At 39.8% G+C, this 22,516-nt stretch overlaps 1 protein-coding gene across 2 annotated transcripts in view; it reads left to right on the top strand.

Annotated features, from left to right (window-relative positions):
- The window catches only part of RAB2A (RAB2A, member RAS oncogene family), an 85,660-nt gene extending 67,605 nt beyond the window's left edge, over positions 1–18,055 (top strand). For both annotated transcript variants that reach the window (XM_027042923.2, XM_027042924.2), the window contains exons 7-8: positions 14,570–14,638; positions 16,726–18,055. In XM_027042923.2, the coding sequence (XP_026898724.1) occupies positions 14,570–14,638; positions 16,726–16,821 (165 nt within the window). In that variant the 3' untranslated portion in view covers positions 16,822–18,055. The remainder of the gene's footprint in view (positions 1–14,569; positions 14,639–16,725) is intronic.
- The last annotated feature ends 4,461 nt before the right edge of the window (positions 18,056–22,516 follow it).

Below are 22,516 nucleotides of genomic sequence, written 5' to 3'. Positions count from 1 at the left end.
GCGCATAGAGTTTACTTTAAAAGATCTATTGTATTTCTGTGTATAGCAATGAACACCAAAATTTAAAATACAATACCATCTATAATCCCACAAAAAGGAAATGAAATACCTAGTATAAATCTAAAAATAACATGGACAGGACAGGACATGTGTGCTCGAAACTGCAAAATGCGGATGAAAGAAATTAAAGAAGATCTGAATAAATGGAGAGACATACTATGTTCATTGTTTGGAGTATCCTACCTAATAAAGATGTCACTCCTTCACAAATTGACATAGAGGTTTAACCCAGTTCGTATCAAAATTCCAGTAAGATTTTTCTGTAGATATTTGACAACATTATTTTAAAATATAGGTAGAAAGGCAAAGGACCTAGAGTAGCTAAAACAATTTTGAAAAAGAATAAGGGAATCACTCTTTGATTTCAAGCCCTAATGTACACTATGTGATACCAGTAAAGGAACAGATACATACGGCAGTGGGACAGAATAGAGGATCCATAAATAGACCCCACACAGATATGCCCAACTGATTTAACAAAGGTGCAGAAACAACTCACAGAGGAAGATAGCCATTTCAAGAAATGGTGTTCTAGGAACAATTGGACATCCATAGACAGAAAAAAAAAAATGCATCTTACACAAAAACTAACTCAAAAGAGATCATACTTTTAAATGTAAAACATTCAGATACTTACTTTTATGGGCAACAAGGAGAAAATCTTCATCTAGTGGTAGGCATGCTTGTCACTAAAAGCATAATCCATAAAAGGAACAATTGGTAAGTTCTTTAAAATTTTTGCTCTGTGAATGATCGTGGTAAGAGAACAAAAAGGCAGTCTACAGACGGGGAGAAAATACTTATAAACCAAATATCCAACAAAAGACTAGTATCTAGAATAAAAAAAACTCTCAAAACTCAATAGTTAAAAAAAAGAAAAAAAGTCAGTCCAGTTAGAAAATGGGCAAAAGTTGGGACCAGAGATTCATCACAAAGGACATGTAAATGGAAAATAAGCACTTAAAAAGGTATTCAACATCACTAGCTGTTAGGAAAATGCAACTTAAAACATCCATGATAGCACACTACACACCCATTAGAATAGCTAAAATAAAAAAGCGACAATATCAAATGCTGACAAGGATATGGAGAAACTAGATCACTCCTACATTGCTGGTGGGAATGTAAAATGATATGGCCACTCTGCAAACAATTTAGGGATGCCTGGCTGGCAGGCAGCAGAGCAAGCAACTCTTGATCTCAGGAGTCCTGAGTTTGAGCCCCATTGTTGGGGGTAGAGTTTACTTAATAAAAAATAAATACATGTCTAAAAAAAAAAAACTAGGGGTGCCTGGCTGTCTCAGTCAGTGGAGCATGCGATTCTTGATCTCAGGGTTGTGGGTTCAAGCCCATGTTGGGTGTAGAGATTACTTAAAAATTTAAAATAAACCTAGACATTCAATTACCTATCAGTTGTATCTCTGAGCATTTATCCCAGAGAAATGAAGATTTCTGTTTAACCCAAAAACTGGTACATAGATGTTCATAGCATCTTTATTCACAATAGCCAAACACTGGAAACAACCTAGATGTCTTTCAACAGACCAATGGTTAGACAAAGTGATAACAGTACATCCATCCATGCCATGGAATACTACTCAACAAGTAAAAAGGGAGGAACAATTGATACATGCAACCACTCGGATGAGTCTCCAGAAAACTGCTCAGTGAATAAAGTCAGTCCCAAAAGGTTGCATACTGTATGGTTCTATTTATATGATTTTGATTTTGAAATGACAAAATTGGAGAAATGGGAGCAGATCAGTCACTGCCAAGTTTAAGGAGGGTGGAAGAGAAGTGTGTATTGTAAATAGACAACATGAGGGATCCTTATGACAGAAATGTTCTGTGTCCCTTTGCAACATTTCGATTATGACAACGTACTATACATTTCCAAGATACTGCCATTGGGGGAAACCAGGGAAAGGTTACACAAGATCTCTTTGTATTATCTCTTAAATCTGCATGTGAATCTCTAATTATCTCAAAAAGTTTGATCAAAATATACATACAAATACACATACACAATAACCACATACAAATAACTTTAACCTATTCTTAAAGATCATAGTGGCAATTAAAACAAAAAAAAATTTAAGGATTAAGAAGCCTCACAGTTCTATTAAAAAATACTAATTTGAGGGGTGCCTGGGTGGCTCAGTCGGTTGAGCGTCCGACTCTGGCTCAGGTCATGATCTCGCGGTCCGTGAGTTCGAGCCCCACGTTGGGCTCTGTGCTGACAGCTCAGAGCCTGGAGCCTGTTTCAGATTCTGTGTCTCCCTCTCTGACCCTCCCCCGTTCATGCTCTGTCCCTCTCTGTCTCAAAAATAAATAAACATTAAAAAAATTTTTTAAAAATACTAGTTTGAGGATATGGAGCACAGTTATAAAAGCTTAAGTGATATTTTTTGAATTTACAAAGAACACATTTCTTTTTCAAATTATTAAGTTATTAATTTTTTTTGTTAAATATGGCTCTTTGATGAGTCTCTGTCACATTTCTGCACAGAGCAGATTTTTATACAAACAACCAGGTTCTTCCATGTTAAACATTATGTGTTTTAGCTTATGCCTAACAAATAATAAAGTTATTGTTGGGATTATTATGCATACATAGACTTTGTTAGTAAGATTGCTCAGAAGTAATCAAAGAAGGAGTTATATTAATATTTAAAGCAAACTCAGTTCATTCATGACCTTTGTGCGTGTCACACTTTAAAACCCAATTAGGTATATCATTAAAGAGCATTTTTATGATGGTATATGTTTATGCATGAGTTTATTTTTCTACATCAGCTGTATTAAAGCGTTTTGGTCAGCTCACAATAAGATTCATGGCACTGCTACTTTAAATCAATTTAAACAGTTGTCACCATTTAAAAAAGTAAACCCATATATCTGTCATCAGGCTTTAGAAGTTATCACCATTTTGACATTTTGATGATCTTGTTTTATTATGTCCTCTGTTTTTTAAGAAATTCCAGAAATATTTTACCTATAAATATTTCATTGGCAGTAATTTAAAAACCTACAACGCGATACCATTATTATACCTAACAAACATAGCAGTAATTCCTTGATAATATCTGATATCAAGTATGAATGGCATGCTTTTTATTTCATTCAGCAATTAATGTTGGAAAACAAGTACTTAGTTTCTCCGAGGTCAGAAAAGACTAACAGGTGTTGTGTCTGCCCTGAGAAGAGGGAAGGAGGAGAGCTAAGCATTTCTCCGGCATCTGCCTTGTGATACGTGCTCAGTGCCAGTGCCTGTGCCTGTGGCAGGAAAGCCAACACCTCAGTGGGAAAGGACACAGCTCATAAAATTGCAGTATACTGTCTCCAAGATGTGAGCAAGAATTAGCCAGCTAGAATTAGAGCGAAAGAGGAATCACGATGAAACAGAAGAGCTAAATATGCTACTTTTACGGGGTCCATAGATTCTTAGTGGCTCAGACTCGGCATTGGAGCACATAGGAAATTAATTTCAGGGACGTTTGCTCTGAGTACAGTGTCTTCTGTTTCTTGCTTTCTAAGGACTTGGATTCGCCTAATCATGCCATCCTCCAGGAGAGAGGCAGTTTAACACAGTGGGTTGAACCTCATGCTCTGGGCTCAGACAGGAATTTCTTCTCAGCTTACTGCCTAACCTTGGAGGGCCCATTTCTGGGAAAGTGGATCATATGAGGAGTTAAAAGAATGAGACAGCTATTCTAGGGGCCCCTGGGTGGTTAAGCATCCAACTCTTGGTTTCAGTTCCGGTCATGATCTCACAGTTCATGAGTTCGAGCCCTGCAACAGGCTGTCTGCTGTCAGCACAGAGCCTGCTTCAGATCCTGTCTCCCTCTCTCTCTGCCCCTCCCCCACTCACTTCTCTCTCTCTCTCTCTCTCTCTCTCTCTCTCTCTCTCTCTCTCTCAAAACTAAACATTTACCAAAAAAAAAAGTTGTAATAAATAAATTAAAAGGAAAGGATTTTTTTTTTTTTTTTGCCAAGTCAGTTGTGTTTAGAGCTGTGCTTCTCAGATCACCTAGGAATCCTGTTGAAATGCAGATTCCGATTTGGTAGGTCAGGGTGTGGCCTGAGAGCCTGCATTTGGAAGTGGTGGTCACCGCGCTGCTGCTCCTTGGCGGGCTTTGGGGAGTGTAGAGACAATGAAGTTCATTCAGCTCTGTTACCTAACAGAAGAACCTGGCCCACTAGTGTCCTTTCCTCTTCCTCAGAGACATTCCTTCAAATGTTTTCATCCTTTTTCTCTAGTGATTCTTGGTTCTCAGCACGTAATTGCATAATCAAATTTCAACCATTTGAAAAGCAAAACCTGTCATTCCCAGTTCTTGGATGGTCTCCTCCATCCTCTAGTAAGTTCCATCTCTGTTTCCTCATTCTTTTTGACACCTCAGTTCACAGGTTGACTCCTCTACCTTGGCCAAGGTCACCCTGGACCTCCTAATTGCCTGTCCTAACAAATGCTTTTCTGTTCTTACCTTAAACAGTCCCTTAGGGATATTTGAATCTTCAATAGCCTATGTCCTTTTTCCTACCCCTTCATAGTCATGTATTCAGTTAATGTATATTGCTTTCTGGTTGTGTCTTGTTATCTCTACTGTTAAATCTCTCTCCAGGTTGTACATTTTTCAGTCCTCTACACTGGTACCTCTGAGATCTTTCAAAACATGAAAATTGAGTGTTGCTCCCCAATTTTATTAAAAGCGTGTGGTGGGTTTTCCACCTCTTCAGAATCAAACTCCTTAGCTTGGAAGACAAGTCCCTTTATTTGCCAACACCACGCGATGTGCTTTCTATATTAAACTACGAGTTTATCAGCTGGGTGGCGCTCTTTAAACCCACCTCCTCAGAAAGTGCTCTCTGCCCTTGGAATGCCCTTTCTTCCTACTGTTTCTTTCAGGGATATAATGAAGCCTCATACCTCCTCTTGGAATGCCATGACACACCCTCCCTGCCCCCCCCCCTCCCCCCCAGCCACCACGTACGTGCACACACACTTAAAACTTGTATACTCTCTTCTCTGTGCTCATTCCAGTCTCCTCCTGAGCATGAATTTATCTTTAGGTCTCTATCATGACACTTGGCCACGTTCCTTGAAAACCCAGGCTGTCTTCATCTCTGCATCCCCAGCGCCTTGCACAGGGTCTCCCCTGCACGGGAGACAACAAATGTTTGCATGATTCACTATTTATTTCGTTACTTCAGCCTTGTCTCTCTTACTTCAGCCTTTAATCAGGTTATGCTTTGGTCCCACTGGTTAACATGTAGGTGGAATTCTGTCCTAAATTTACTTTGCCCTAAGCATTCTAAAAGCTGTGTGATTTTTGAAAACCCAAATGATCAGATTGGCTCCTCCTGTGATCAGGAGCTTCCTTCAGTAGCTGCCTAGGGTCTTTGTAGTTCGAAAAGTTTTTTTTAGATCCAGGGATAAATGTAGCAAAGGTTATGGCAGGCTAGGAAAAATACCCCTTCCGAAAAGACTCATGCTAACTTTCTGATGATTTCACAATACCCCAGAAGTGAGGTATTATAATTATATATATGTAATTATATATATAATTGTGTATGTGTATGTATATAGTTATATATAACTGTATAAATTAATAGTTTTGTAAATTTCATATATAAATATATGTGAAATTCTATATAAATATATATATATATAAATATATATTTTTTCCTGTAATTCTTTCCCTGATTTTCTCTGTGTATTTTTGCAATAAAGTAAAATTTCATTTTCTCAGAGTTGTACATTACCCAAACTCACAGTATTATATTTCCTGTGAGACCTACTGGTGATTGTGGTGTGAATAGTGGTTAGACTTTCCATTTTCTAAACAGTGTCTCTTTATCAGATATTCTCACTCTCTTAGCCATTTGATGAATTATTTTTCCCTATACTCATCAGTTTTACTTAGAATTGAAAGTTTATGGGAAATCAGAAAAGTACATAAACATCAAAAATTTTTGAGGCAAAAGTCTAGTAATTTAAAATATCTTAAACTATTAGGGTGCCTAGCTGGCCCAGTCAGTAGAGCCTGTGACTCTTCATCTTGGGGTTGTAAGTTCGAGCCCACTTTGGATGTAGAGAGGACTTAAAAGTAAAATCTTTAGGGGCGCCTAAGTGGCTCAGTCAATTAAGTGTCCAACTTCGGCTCAGGTCATGATCTCATGGTTCGTGAGTTCGAGCCCTGCATCAGGCTCTGCGCTGACAGCTCAGAGCCTGGAGCCCACTTCAGCTTCTCTGTCTGCCCCTCCGCTGCTTGCACTCTGTCTCTCACATTGTCTCAAAAACAAATAAACATTTAAAAAAATAAGAAAATAAAATCTTTAGCGGTGCCTGGCTTCTCAGAAGAGCATATGACTCTTCATCTAGGGGTCATGAGTTCGAGCCCCATGTTGGGGTAGAGATGAGTTAAGTAAATAAACTGTAAAAAATCAAATCTTAAAAAAAATGGAACATTGGAAAATCAAGACTGGAAATTCCTGGCTTAGCTGCTAACGTCCTAAAAGATAGAGCCAAGATAATAGCTGAAAGCACGGTCAGCTAACGACGCTCAGACAGATTACAGCAACTTGCCAAGCCATCCACACAGATAGGATAGGTGGATTTCTATGTCTAGGGAAAACACATGACTTGTGTAACTAGAAAGATGAACAGTTTCAAGGCCCTTCGCTAGTATTTGTGTCCTGCCCCAGTACTTGAAAACCAACAGACTCAATTTGCATCGAGAGGACATCTTACTCGCCTTGGGCTGCCTTCTAAATGGTGGAACAGGCGTTGCTGTAGAGCTGGAATGTGGTGTGAACTGAAGGCTTTGTTTTCCCCTTAACCCTGTTCTCAGTGCCAAGGCTACCACACAGCTTTCCACTGGAAATTTGACTTGACCTTACGAGGCTTCCAGCGTCCTTTGAGGAGTGTTTAATTTAATAAATGTTTGTTACTCTCCTCGCCTGGTTAGAAGATTTTGCTGACTAGCATCAGTTCCTCGCCCCCTTGTTTGGCCATCACCCTTAGGGAACTTGAAGGATCATCTAAGCCAAGCTGATTTTGAAAGTTATAACCATTTTTTCTCCTAAGCCAAGGTAGCTAAACATTACTGGAGAAAGTCATGCTGATAAGTGCATATCACACACTTACACACTCACACATTCATTGTGCATATTCATACATAGGCACACAGTTATGTAGATCAACTACCAAGAATTTCCCACTTGCATGTGACATAAGCATTAGAATTCCATGTGTCTAAAACAAACTCTTCATTCTCTCCTTGAAATGTGATTTTTTTTTCCTTTTTTATTTACCTCAGTTCACAGCATACCCTTCCATGTCAGTCACTTCAGCTAAAAGTGGAGTCATCCTTAAACACCTTACCATTCTTGCCCTGTTCTTTACCAAGTCCTGTTAATTTCTCCAAAGTAGATACTAAGTTTGATCTTTACTTTCCATTCTTGTCACCACTGTTAATTTGGCAGGCCTTCATTTCTTACCCGGGTTATTGGTTTAGACTGTACTGGTCTCCTTGTTGTCAGCCAGCCTTTCTTCATAGTAAAATAATAAAATAAAATGAAACATAATATAAATGAAAATTCCCTTGAGTTGTGTTAAAGCTAAGAAGTGATCCTGATAAAAGGAAGATACATCTGGACGGGACGTTAATCCTCCTAATCTTGCTACTGCTGCAGTTGTGCGTGGTCTTGGGCGAGTCATTTCTCCTTCTGCAGCCCACTCTTAGAGAGTCCTCCCTCTATACAATGAGAGCTTCTGTAGATCAGTGGGTTTAGCAGTGGCCCTCTTGCTTCTAATGAAACACAGAAAACCGTGAAAGAAAAAAAGCAGAGTGGCGCCTGGTGGCTCGGTCGGTTAAGCGACGGACTCTTGATTTTGGCTCAGGTCATGATCTCACAGTTAGTGAGTTTGAGCCCCACATGAGGCTGTGTGCGGCTGTGCAGAGCCTGCTTAGGATTCTCTCCTGCTACCCCTCCCCTGCCCACACACATATACCCTCTCTCTCAAAATAAACTTAAAAAAATAAAGACAGAGAAGGATATGCCATGAAAAATGAGGAGGAAAGAGGAGGTTCATAGGGCTCTCCCTACTTCCTTCCTCACCCCAAGAGGTGGCCCCTGCATGAAATATAATTTGAAAGCCATTGTATTGGATAATGTATGTATGAGTTCTCTCTCAGTGAAACTAAAATAGAATCAGAACATTTTTTTTAAGTTCATTTATTTATTTTGAGCGAGAGAAAGAGCAAGGGGAGGGGCAGAGAGAGAGAATCCCAAGCAGACTCCATGCTGTCAGCACAGTACCTGACACGCGGCTCAGTCTCACCGTGAGATCATGATCTGAGCCGAAATCTAGAGTTGGATGCTTAACCAACTGAGCCACCCAGGCACCTCTAGAATCAGAACATTTTAAAGCCACAGAATTTGAAGGAGTTTTGTGTTTAAACTGCCTAATCTTGAATTCTAGTCTAATGTTCTTTTCACAAGTCTTCCCTGTCTTTGCATATTTAAGTCTGCTCTCAATATATTTGATTCTTCAGTACTCACTATACACATTTTATGTTGCTCACTTTATTTTTTAAGTTTATTTTGAGAGACAGCAAGAGCAAGTGGAGGAGGGGCAGAGAGAAAGGGAGAGAGAATCCCAAGCAGGCTCTGCACTGTCAGTACAGAGCCTGATGCAAGGCTCAAACCCACAAAACCATGAGATCATGACCTGAGCCAAAATCAAGTGTTGGGACGCTTGACCGACTGAGCCACTCAGGCGCCCCTCTCACTTACTTTTTAAATGTTTGCTTTTTATTTTAATTCACCAAAGAGTATCAATCACTGTTTCTTTCCTTTAGTCTGCAATGTGTCAAGGCACATTCACATACAGCACGTGTACCCTCTTCTGTTGCCCCCACACGCCATTGCCCGCACACCTTCCTGATGGCGAAAGCTAGCAAGAAGTGAGTTCTTAAGTATGCGCCAAGCACTGTTCTCAGTGGTCTGCGTTCATCCTCCCAAAGACTCTATGACATAGGCACCATTATTATCCTCAAGTTAACAAGAGGTGAAGCAGTGGGTCCAGAGCAACACCTCCAGTAAGAGGTGGCACTGGAGCTTGAACCTGGACAGTCTGGTTCTAGAGCCCCACTTGTGGCCATTCCGCTAGCCTTCCTGGCATAACTGCTTCATCCCACAGAGTTTCTTAGAGACAAATGAAAGAAAATAAATGCATTTCCTTATTTTTATACATACTGTAAATTTCTTTCAAAAATAATGCAAACTTGTGCAAATGACTTAGCAGGTTGACTGGCCCATAGTGAGTACTTAGTAATACCGGTTGTCATTAGATTCAGGGGTCAGATGGACACCTGTAATGTTCATGGCATTGATTAGGAAATGAGAAGAAAATTAAACAGCATTTTAGTTACTTCGTGTTTCCCCGTTCTCAAAAAGAAACCAGACTCACTGATTTCACAGGATACTTTACTGTCTAGCATCTATTCAAGATGTTTATTTTTTCTTAAAGATTTTATTCTTAAGTAACCTCTACATCCAACATAGGGCTTGAACTCACAACCCCGAGATCAAGAGTCGCGTGCTCCACCGACTGAGCCAGCCGAGTGCACCTGTTCAAGATGTTTAAATGAAACTAAGATACTTTGATTTATTTGGAATTCTTACCTCGCAGATGTTAGACATTTTTTTCTTGCCACCAGATGGCAGCATGTTACATAAGGAAATAATTTAAAATCTTCTACTCTGTTGCAGACAATTTATTTTCACTATTTTGCTTTAAAAACTGTTAAACCATAAGAAAAATGACATGTTACTCTATTTTCCCCTTTGCCTCTATTCTGTCTCGTCGGCTGTGAAGAAAGGCACGTTGTCCTTGGCCTGCATCTGGGCCTGCCTTAGTCCCGCCCTGCACACGTTCTCCCTCTGTCAGCGCGGAAGGTGTATTTTTCCTGCATCTTCAATAGCGATTTAAGCCCCTGTGCTCAGATTCTCCCAACTAAATTGTTTTAGTTTGGCAGCAGTAGGAATTGTATCCACCTCTTCCCTGTATCTTCCATAGTACCTAGGGAAGTGCTGAGTCTAAGGTAACAATTTAATAGGTGCCCTTTCACCCAAGGGTGAAATGACAAATGATAGGCTATGCATCAGCTTGTGTGTTGAATATTTATTTGAATTTAATGCATTTGTACTTCTTTATGGTTATGTTTATTTTAATGTTTGCTATGGAAGTCACTGAAAATTTACTTAAATTTGGGTATTAGGACCATTAGATAACTACTGCCAACGGTTGAGAGATTAGTGTCAGAGGTGGAAGGCAATTAATGGCTAACGAAGGTGAAGGACTGACCGTGGCAATTAATCAAAGTAGGGCAGAGAGGGAGAGCTAATGGTGAAATGAAGAGAGAGTCGGGCCTCTGATACTGGCGTGAGTCCCGGGCAGGAAAGCAAGAGGCTTACCAAATGCACTTGGCTACCTGTGCATAATTGTGGACCTGCCTAGATAGTGTTTGTTTCACAGTGCTAATAACAAAATCCTTTGACCTGGGTTTCTCAGCAAATGTTTTCTTCTTCTTCCGCACCCTCTTTATTAATATTCAGATTTGACTGTCGTTCTGATGTTCCTGCTTACAGTTCCGACTGATGGGTCACAAAGCCCGCGGTGATCTTGTTTTGAAAGTATTGCACTAATGTTAAGTTAATGTTAAAACTTTTCTGTAGGTGTGCCATCAGCTTGCTTCATTTTTCTGATAATAAATAGGTATTGCAGATTAATTCCCTAGGTTACAGCCTCTCCTTAAAGACGAGCCATCATCAACAGCGCCGTACTCCATCCACCATCAGGAGCTGTGAGATTCCACAAGTCTGCTGCCCCCACAGCTGCCGCCCTATGCAGGCTCCCCCATTGCCTCTGCCTCTGATACTGCACATGTTCATCCCCGCCTCCCACTCCCAGACACGCCCTCACACAGGCTCCCCTTTTCTTCCCCCTGCCCCCACCTCAGAATTTGTTTGTATAGCTTGGGAAATTGAAAAGGTGAAACTGGTTAAAATTGGAAGGAATTTCAAGTTTAAGACTGTCCTGTGAAAGCACAATGAGTTTTAATGTAAAGGTTTGTAGTAGTATCTAGTTAAATCATTGCTCATTGCCTCATTTTTGTCTGTGTTCTAGAGGCATTTCACATTGTTACATCTCTACCTTGAAAAATACATATGGGGACTGCTTTTTAGTGACTAGAACAAAATGAGCAATTAAAATACTAGCCAATTATTGTAAGAGGTATGTCTTGTCTTTCCGACTTCTTAACGTGCTTGCAGCTTTAGGGGACAGCTATTGTCTGTAACACCCAAGGCTCTTATCTTAGAAGTTTCATTTCGTGGCGAATAAGCCTTAACAGTGTTTGGGTAATTTCATTATATTTGGGGATTCAACAATTTGTCTATAGCCGCAGACTTTTAAAACACGTGCACTGATGTCTATATTTATTATATTGGGTTTTAAACTGAGGACTCCTTAAAATTAATCATTAATCATTTAATAATACATATTAAGTATTATTAATTTTGCTGCCATGTAGATAAAACAACCCATATATATGTGTGTGTGTTCTTATATATGTATTTATAACACCATATATGTTAGTGTTCTAACATATATATATGTGTGTTCTTCTTACAATATATGCCTGGAGGGGGTGGAAGATATTTTAGTGTTTGCAATATATAATCATGAGTTGGATGGCAAGTAAATGTAGCATGGAAGACGATTTCATTGAGATGGTGGGAATCATGAAAGAAAATACAACCATTTGTTATATTTCAATTGTGATGAAATTAACTACGTTTTTTCAGATCCAAAATACATCTTAAGTTCATTGGGTACAATTGTTCTTAAAGCTACTTAATCAAGTATTAAGTACTATTCATGTAATAAAATTAGAAGTGACTTAGGAAATTTCATATAGCATATCTCTCTGGAGCCAGTTTTTAAAATAATTCATCAACAGATTAGGAAAAAAGTCCATTTATTACATAAATTGGCACAGGTAATGACTTTCATGGTACAAATGCCTGTTTGTATGAACTCGTTTATGGGATCCTGCAGTTCTGTCTGATGTTCTAGGGAGATGTACACATGCGGGTGTCCCTTCAAGGATTTCCAGCCCTGTGAATTTATGAATCTGTTGACTTCAATATTTAGTTAGCCTGGTTTCTAAGGTCATCGCCATAATTGACATGTTATTGGAAATAAAGTTAAGTTTTCCTTTATTTATAAGGGTTAACTCCAGTTTTGAAGAACGTGAATCAATTCATAGTTGGCCGGAAGCCAGTGTCTCCTTCACGTCGCTGTAACTCAGCACACACACGAAAAGCGCACTCGCTTCCTAAGTGCCTTGTGAATCTGCAGTGATTAATTCTTCTCATTATTTTGCTGCAAATTCTCATGACCCTCTCTGATGATTCGATCAGCCACTTAGAGTTTATGCATATTCATATCTCTGCGCTCCTGCCGCAGTCGCTCACGTCTCCTTCGCTGACTGGTGTGTTCTTGGTGCAGTAATTGAGCCGCAGTAGATTGATTACTCTGGGGAGCTGTAAGGCCTTTAAAGGTGAAAACATATCAGTCCTGTTAATTAGGAAACAAAAGCTCCGGTGGCAAGTTCAGCAGTCAGATGCTTCCAGTGTAGAAAAGACGAAAGGTATGATTGGTTCCTCCCCATGAACCTGTTTACTTTTTAAATTTGGGATTAAATCTGTATCAGTGCTGGTGGGGAATAGCCTGGTTTTGTGGATTTTCATAGACTGCCCACTGAAGAGGACCTGGTTTATAATATTAATACTATGATCTGTGACCTCTCAGGTCGGATTGGTTAGAACGTGAGTTTATAAACCCCTTCTGTAGCATTGGCAATATTTATGTAAAATGTCTTAATATTTATTTTTTATTTTAGTTATTTTTTGTAATGTTTATTTATTTTTGAGAGAGAAAAAGAGACAGAGGGTGAGCGGGGGAGGGGCAGAGAGAGAGTGAGGGAGACACAGAACCCGAAGCAGGCTCCAGGCTCTGAGCTGTCAGCACAGAGCCCGACGTGGGGCTTGAACTCACGAGCCGTGAGATCATGACCTGAGCCGAAGTCGGACGCTCAACCGACTGAGCCACCCAGGCGCCCCATAGTTAGTTATTTTTTCAGTAATCTCTACCCCCAGCATGGGGCTAGAACTCACAAACCCGAGATCAAGGGTCAGTCGCATGCTCTACCGACTGCTTAATATTTTATGTAAATATAGAACGCTTGTGGGTTAATTTTGGTATTTAGAGGCTTAATTTGGTTTGGTATTTTAACACTGATTTTTTTTGTCAACTTAGTAGTTGCTATGTGGAAAAAGGGTGAAACTTTATTCAGTGTGGCATAAAAGTTGAACAGCTTTTAATTCTTTATCGTAAGTTTCCGTTGATTCTTTCCCTCTTAAACTGTGTGTTAAGTAATACATTGTCCTGACAAAAACGATCCTGTGTGGAACAGTGGCCTCTGAAAGTAAGCTCGTTTCAGCATGGAAGCCTTTGGAGTTCATCCTCACTGAAGTCTTTTCCTCGCGTGTGCTCTTCCCATGTTATGGTATTTCTGCGGCACATCCCCTCCCTGCCCCCCCCAGGGATGAATTTTTCTTTTGGGATATAGTTCATACACCATAAAATACGCCCTTTTTCAGGGTACGATTCAGTGGGTTTTAGTGTATTCACAGAGTGGCACAACCATCACTACTGTCTGATTCCAGAACATTTTTATCACCCCAGAAGAAAGCCCATATGCATTAGCAGTCACTCTCCATTTCTCCTAATCCCAAGAATCTACTTTTTCTCTCCACGGGTTGACCTCTTCTGGACATTTCAGTAAATGGAATCCTACCATGCGTGGTCTTTTATATGTAGCTGCTTTTACTTAGCATGATGTCTTCAAGGTTCATCCACATTGTAGTATGAATCAGTACTTCATTTTTTTTTTGAAGGCCGAGTAATACTGTATTATAAGGTTATACCACCTTTTGGTTTTCATTCCTCAGTGGACTAACATCTGTGTTGTTTCCACTTTTCGGCTGTTGTTACAAATAATGAACATTCATATACATCCTTGCCTTGTGGTTGATCTTGATCTTTAGGAAAATGTTCAGTCTTCACCACTTGCTGTGATGTTAGCTGTGAATTTTTCATAGATGCTATTTATCAGGTTGAGGAAATCCCCTTGTGGTCCTATTCTGTTGAGTGTTTTTATCATGAAAGGTTGTTAGATTTTGTTAAATGCGGCTTCTGCCTCTTTTGAAGTGATCATATGGGTTTTCTCTTTTATTCTGTTGGTTAATATGGTGTATTACATCGGTTGATTTTCTTGTATGGAACGTCATGATATTCTACAGAGTTTTTATATAATGTTTTACTGTTGTGGTTTTATATAATTGGAATCAGTTTCTCTACTTTATATTTCAGGCATTTATTAATACAGCGAAAGAAATTTATGAAAAAATCCAAGAAGGAGTCTTTGACATTAATAATGAGGTATGTGTGTGTGTGTGTGTGTGTGTGTGTGTGTTATTGGCTAATATTAATTTAGAATTGAATTTTAGTTACTACATAGATTCATGATTTTCTATTCTTTTTAATTCCTAAAATGAATTTATGACATCAGTTAACACACTAAGTTTATGATCATCTAACCAAAAATGTGTTATATGTTTCTAATGGGTAAATGTTTATGTTCTAATAGAGCATCACTTTCTGAAGATGGATTAAAATAAGTAACCCTATCCATTTATTGCAAGCAATGCAAAATAAGATAAATCCTCCCAAGAGAGGAGAAATTCCACTTTCATCCACACGTCCATCTGGTGTCATCTGCTTTGGGGAATCATTTTCTAGTGTGTAAATGCCCATACTATGCTACTAATGCAGGATGCTCTCTCTGTTGTCTAGTATGAAAGAGGGACATATCTAGTTTGGAAATTACTCCCTGTATAGCATCGTATGTTTTCATGAGACTAATGTATGTAATTGGCAATTAGCGTTGTTTTTGGTTTTGTTTTTGTCCTTTTTGTAGAACTATTTTGAGCCAGTTTTGATGAATATGATTAGGATAAAATACAAAGCCTCGAAGCATACAATCCAGAGTGTTTACCGAAGGGCATCGTTCTGACCTAAATCCCCACTATGCATTTATTCTTACTTATTTCAGAATGTTTATGTCAATATGTAGTGTATTATTTAGTCTTACATAAATATTTTTGCCATTCCCGTGGTAAGACTTTGTGCTTCCAAGAGAAAAGCCCTTACTCCTCGTACAGTTGCAATTAGGAAAGCTTCGTGTTAGAAATCCTTTACTGCACGTGTGGCTCTTGGCCTGTACATGAACGAGGCTCTTCATTATTTGCCTCCATATTCTTTGCTAAAACAGACGACCGTTTGCCTGAGGTTTCCAGAAAGTACTCGATTTTCTCATTTCTTTTAATTCGGAGGAGTATGTTTTCTCAATCCTATCTTCTGAGCTTACGCGGCAGTAGATTTTGAGTTAATTTAAAGACGACACCGTGCGGAGACTAATGCCATAGAAACTGAACAGCCACTGGGCCTCTGTTTCAAAGGGCACGCTCACTGTTTCTGCCTGGTTTCATATAGTAGCTGACTGCTTTGCTGTGCCTGCCGCAGCTTTGATTGTAATGTGCTGTCAGGAGCCAACAGGCCGTGCGATTTATTTGGCCCGGTGCCAAGTCTGACTCCTTGATTCCTCAAGAAGCTGCTACCAGCCCAGAGGGGGCAAAACCAATGAGCCATAGGGCATGCTTTTTATTAAAGAGGAGTCAAAAGAGCGAAAAGAAACCACATCAGCTGCTGTCAATACTGAGCTAGTGCCAGAAACCCCAAGGCCACTACCGTTGCAGAACAACTGCCAAGCACTATAAATCTGAGATTTACTGTGACGTCAAGTTTCCTTAAGAGCTTAATTTCTGAAGCTACCGTATTACTTTGCTCAAAGTGTTGTATTTTTAGGTAAAACCCACTTGAGGGAGTGCGGGTTAAGACAGAAGTGTGAGTTTGATGAATGAAAGAACTACTCTGTGTGTGGCTTCTTGGCAAGCTGCCATGTCTTTGGGGATCATAGAAATTATTGATGACACAGAACACTCATATGCCCTTAGCCCGTACAGCTGACTCAACACGGAACAGAAATGCCGTCCAGAGAAAAGGCCTTACGTTGTATCGTGGAGCCGCGCAGACTCTGCCTTGCGTTTCTCTCTCAAAGGTTACCGGCAGACCCGCTCTCAGACGGTTTCTCCGTCGTGAGAATGCCCTGAAGGGCAGCGCTGCCTGGTTCCCTTTTACTCCTAAGTACCTGGTGTGATGAGGAATTCTTTCCAGAAACATTTCCACAGGATTATTTTTAAAAGGAAGGAAATCCCAGCCCCTGGGAGACACTCCTTCCAGTGTTGCGAAAATCTGCTTCATCTGTATTGTTTTTCTGAGTTGTTGGGTAAAATCATGTCCTTGGGAATTCCACGGGGTTCTTTAAATTTAGTTAAACCGTATTATCTGGTTGGATCCCGTTAACTTTTTTTTTTTTTTTTTTTAATCCCTTTCCCCTTTTATTTCAGGCAAACGGCATTAAAATTGGCCCTCAGCACGCTGCTACCAATGCCACACACGCGGGCAATCAGGGAGGACAGCAGGCCGGGGGTGGCTGCTGTTGAGTCCCTGTTTACTGTCTCGCTGCCCCAATGCGGCTACTCACTTCCTCTTTCACTCTGTCCTCCTGCTCAGCTGCGACATGAAACTGTTTGAAATGGCTTTATGTCACAGGAGACTTTAATCCTTCAAATTCTTGTATAACTTTGAATAAATGGTTAATGTTCACTTAAAAAGACAGATTTTGGAGATTGTATTCATATCTATTTGCATTTGATTTCTAGGTCAATTGATGTGATTATTTTTGTTAAATGTTGTCTTGTGCCCTTACCTATGAACTGAACTGTATTAAACACTACAGAGTCATCTTGAGCATTTTAAATCAGTTTGTGTGGTTAGGTTTCCCAACACCCGTGGTGACCTAATGTTTAATATTACAGAACTGTCCTCAAGAAGTTTGTCAGTTTTCAAGGCTATAAGGAAAACCAGGACTCCTTTAATTCTGTATTTATCATTTACTTTCTGTATATACAGTTTAACCTGCTTGGGTGTAATTTGCCAAGCTTGAATTCTTTAATGCATTTGCATAAATTCTATACTGTTTAGAGCTTAAAGCTACAGAAGCATTGTTAGGAATTGCTCGGACACTGAATTTTAAACTTTTTGACATTGTTAACAAGCATGTTCATCCTTTCTTGTCACTAGTCCAAGAAAATATGCTTAATGTACATTTACTAAAGGCTATGTGTGCGTTAACCTGTTTTAATGCCAAAAGTTTGCTGTATGTCCACAGTTTCTTTAAGATCTCTTCAGAAAAGGATTTGTTTGCCTTAATGAATACTGTCGGGTAAAAACACAGTATAATGAGTGAACTGGGCAGAAGCACGAACTCCCTACACCTGAGCGACTCCAAGAAGAATGAATGTCCACATTTAGATGGCGCATTGTGAGGACTTTAATCTTTCCTTCAACACAATAATGTTTTCTTTTGCTTTTATTCCCATGATTTCTAAGTATATTTTTCATGCAGGACAGTTTTTCAACCTTGATGTACAGTGACTGTGTAAAATTTTTCTTTCAGTGGCAACCTATAATCTTTAAAATATGGTAAGCATCTTGTCTGTTTTGAAGGGGATACGACAATAAATCTACCAGATGGAAAATCCTGTTGAAAGTAGAAAAGCTTTAGTAATTTACTCAGTGTGGTGGTTTTTATCCTTTTTTTTTTTTCCTCTCTCTCCCTTGTTCTATAATGAAATTGTTACAGCAGTGCAAAATAAAATCCTATGTATAAAAGTGTTCTTTTTTATTATGACCACATCATTTTTTAATGTCTTTTTGTAGTCCACAGCTTTTACGCTTATTTAAAAAGCAGATCTTTTAAAGGGTCAGCATGTTTAACACCCTTTGTAAAAATTTTGCTTAAATGTGATCACCCTCTTCAATACTGAAATTCTTTTGGTTGCTGACGATGGAAGGAAGTATTTCCTACTTCTCGGTGAGCACAAAGGTACATACAAACTATAAGAAGGGTTAATAAAGAAGTTCTGAGTATGAACCTACTTTGAATTCACTCACTTCAGCAACTCTCCGCAGGTGTTCCCTGAAGATTCAGCAATACTCTGTCAAAGGTCTGACATCACTCTTGCGGGAAATCACCTAGTGTTATCTTAGGTTTGTTTTCACTAGCTCCTGGAGGCCAGAGGGACAGGTGAGAGAAAATCAAGTTTCCCGAGTATTGTTATTATCAACTTGTCTTTCCTTAACGTGCACAACTCAAATGTACTGCTCTTAACAATTCACGCTCCTCAGTGATGAGTAGAAGAAGTCGGGGCAACACGGGCTTGTTATGCTCTACGCCAGGAAGGGGATGCGTCTTTGGAAACTGCTGCTTTTAAGCCGTTGTTAACTTTTCCAAAAGCTTAACGTGTTTCTTTTCCACGCTGTGTCCCCTAAGCGTAAGAGGGGAAACTCCTGGTAAAAACAACAGCAGATGAGCACGTGTATTTTCATACCCTAAGGAAACACGGAGCCCTCCTACGGCCCCTACCGCAGCAACCTTAGTCGGCTTTAGTCTTGGGCAGCAGGGGTGAGTAGTAGACTTCTATAATTCGTTACTACTTTTCTCTGCAAATCTCATCTGCCCTTCAGAAATACATGCGACGAATCCCTCCGCGTCAGTTGACAAGAGCAGTGTCAGGGTCTGGTTTCTACTCTTCGCTCATTTTCTTATCCCTGTCATGAACATGTGATGTTGGCCCCTGTCATCATGGAATGTTTAATACCATCATTGAGTCTTTAATTGATCTTTGATCAACTTTTGCAGCATCTACGGATACATTCAAGAGCTAGAAAATCAGTCACTAACAAAATAAATAACAACTTTCAATGTCTTAACAGGTAACATTCCAAAGTTACCTTTGGACTTCATCTTCATAAAGGCAGTGTTACTATCTGTCTTCCGAATCAAAGACAACTGAATCAGGAGCAGCTTTGTGAAAAAGTAGCATATAATTTGATAATATAATTCAAACAGCATGGGAGCTGAACTCGATCTTCATACACAGGTTGTTTTTAATTTTAAAATAGCCTGTTAGCAGGAAAATAGTCCCTATTTATCTTCTAACAGTCAAGAGGGTGGGAAGGTAAATGATCCCAAAATGTGTCTAATCATTCAAACAATGAATTATGTCTGGCTTTGGAACATATTAAATATTCATTCTCTTACAGCTAGTTAAACCGTGTCGAAGCTCAGTACTAAGGTTGACAGCATAGGGTTTGATTGTAGTCAGTAATAAAATAATGAAATGTAATAAATAAACGACAATAATGCAAAGAAAGAAAACCCTGCTTTATAATAAATAACAATTGACTATACAGAGAGTCAAACGGATATACCTAACCTGTGTTTCTTGGGAATAAGAATTTACATGTGCTTTGGTGTTCAAATGAAAATAGAACCTAGTCCCATAGTAGAGCATCTCGTATTGTATTGGTATTTACTAGATAAGAGTACTTACTTGGTTGAAGTCACGATGGGAAACTTCAAAGGGCCCGTGCATATATACAGTATTCTCTCTCTCCGTCACTCTCTTCCCTTCCCCTGCATTCTCTCTCTGTCTCTCTCTCTCTCAAAATAAATAAACTTAAAGTCCTAGAAAATGCAAGAAAAAAAATAGTTTTAAAAATATTTTTAAATGTCCCTAAAATATAATTTAAAAATTCAAACGTAGAGAAATTCAAATTAAAACAGATAACCATTTCTCACCTATGAGGTTGGAGACTGGCAGAAGTTAAGAAAAATTTGACAACACATTCCATTGGTGAAACTCAGATGTTGCTGGTGAAGTGCAAACGTGTCCTGCCTTTCTGGAGAGGAACTTGGCCATAAACTAATAAAACCAAAAACGCACGCACTGTTGACCCAGCAGTGTCACTTCTAGGAAAATACCCTGATGATACCTTCCAACAATGCAAAAGCACATATGCACAGAGTTGCTCACTGCAACGTTGGTTGTAACTGCAAAACACTTGGAGGTGACCTTAATGTCTAAACACAGTGATTGAATAAACCATGACACTTCCATGCAAAGGGAGTCCTACAGATGTAAAAAAGTATGAGAAGAGCTCTAGGAATTGATGTCATTTCCAGGACCTACGAGGCGAGAAACACAGAGTGCAAGAGTGTCTACAGGTTACCATCATGTAATAAAGAAGGCAATATAAGAAAATACGCATGGGGGGCCCGGGTGGCTCAGTTGGTTAAGCGTCCAACTCTTGATTTTGGCTCAAGTCATGATCTCACAGTTCATGGGTTCAAGCCTTGTGTCGGGCTCTGCACTCCTAGTGTGGAGCCTGCCTGGGATTCTCTCTCCCTCTCTACCCCTGGCCCAGTCACATGTGCACTCTCTCTCAAAATAAATGAACTTAAGGGGGGGGGGGGGCGGGGGAAGGGAGAATAAACTAGAAACTAATGAGACTGGTTACTAGTGGGTTTAGTGTGGAAAGTAAGGATTGGGAATGAGGTATTCAGGACAAGTGACCCCTCTTTCAGTAAACATTTTTGTTTAGCTCTTGACTCAGAGCCATAGTAATGTTTCTAATACTCCAAAAATAATTAAAATCAACCATGTTCAGGGAACTCGAAATACAAAGTAATGAATGAACCTGCCTATATTACAGATGAGTGACAGTACCACACTGAAGGGGAATAGGAGAGAAAACTAGCATACAGCCAGCAACTTTGGAAAACAGGATTTGACTCTATATAAACAAAAGTTGGGAAAGGCTAGACTGAACCCTGTGGTGTTGAAGTTGGAGATGTTAGGAACTCATGGTTTGTATATGTACAGGTGCATAGAGAAATAGAGATAGAATAGATATACACCTTTCCTAGTTTTGTCTATTGAGAGGAAGGTCTAAAAGTAAAGATCCACCCCACCCCCCCCCCCCCCACCCCGCAGCAGTGAGCACACCAAGTATTGAGATACTGGTTTCTAAATACCATTATCCTATAAAGGGAGCTGGTTCTCCTAGGGGAAATAGTTGATTCCAGGGCTGGAGGAGGGAAATTCTAAAACAAACCCAGAACATCTGTGATGCCAAAAAAGTAAGAGAGTGCTCGTAAAATCACGGGGATGGAAAGGGGAACATGAAAAAGGACTCCAGAGCCAATTTAATTCTTCCGATGGCCAAATCTGGAACGATTTGAAGAAACAACTCGTGCTAGTAATGGATCATAAACCATGGAATAGACATCAATAATGAGGGGAAGAGGTAGCTTTTCTTTATGGTAGAATACCAACTAGAGCTAGAAGGCATGATGTGAACAGAAGATCCTCTAAAACAGAGTAACTGTTAAAGATAGGAATCCTTGATGCTAAATGTAGTGGGCAAAAGCATGACGAGAAACAGGATGTGTACACAGGCTCAGTGTATCCCCACAAGATCTTCTCACCAAAGGAAAAATACTAACTTGATGGTTGGCCAACTTGACGCCACCTTCATCAAATGGTCAATAAGATGTGAGGACATCGTGTACCAACTGATGGGAGGCGCTGAGAAGGGCACAGTTCTGCGAGATTCTTGCCAAAAATGCATAACCTCAACCCAATCATTAGGAAACCTCAGACAAATCCAAATTGAGGAACGTTCTACAAAATAAGTGACCAGTAACTCTTCCAAAATATCAAGGTCATGAAAGATAAAAGAATGAGAAACCGTCACAGATTGAAGGAGACCAGGAAACATGACCACTGAATTAAGTGTCGGAGGCTGGGTGGACCCCGGAGGGTTCTGACGGAGGAGGGGTGCACAGAGGGGTTCTCTGCTACTAGCATGATTCTGTTTCATAACCTGAACAGGGGTTACGTGGAAATTTGCAGTTTTGAAACTACGCTTCTGTGTTTTCTGTACTTCTTGCAAATAAGATTTTGTCTCATGAAACAAAAATGCTGCTTTATGAGCTGCCCTTAGGACTTAAATGTGTGATGTTTACCTGGTCCCCTTCAACTGGGTTGAATTGTGCCCACCCCCCAGAGCATATGCTGAAGTCTCTGCACCTCAGAATTTGTCTTTATCTGGAAATAGGACTGTTACTGGTCTAATCAGTTAAGATGAAGTCGGTATGACCGGTGTCCTTAGAAGAAGACAGTAGCCATTCGAAGACAGAGACACACGAGGAGAAGACCGCGTGACGATGAGGGCGGAGATGGGAGTCACGCAGCCACAAACCTCAGCCTCGAATGCCTAAGACTGCCA

The sequence above is a fragment of the Acinonyx jubatus genome, chromosome F2 (assembly GCF_027475565.1).
Source record: "Acinonyx jubatus isolate Ajub_Pintada_27869175 chromosome F2, VMU_Ajub_asm_v1.0, whole genome shotgun sequence".
Lineage (NCBI taxonomy): Eukaryota > Metazoa > Chordata > Mammalia > Carnivora > Felidae > Acinonyx > Acinonyx jubatus.
The sequence above is the reverse complement of the archived record's forward strand: the minus strand, read 5'-3'. Positions and strand labels throughout refer to the sequence as shown.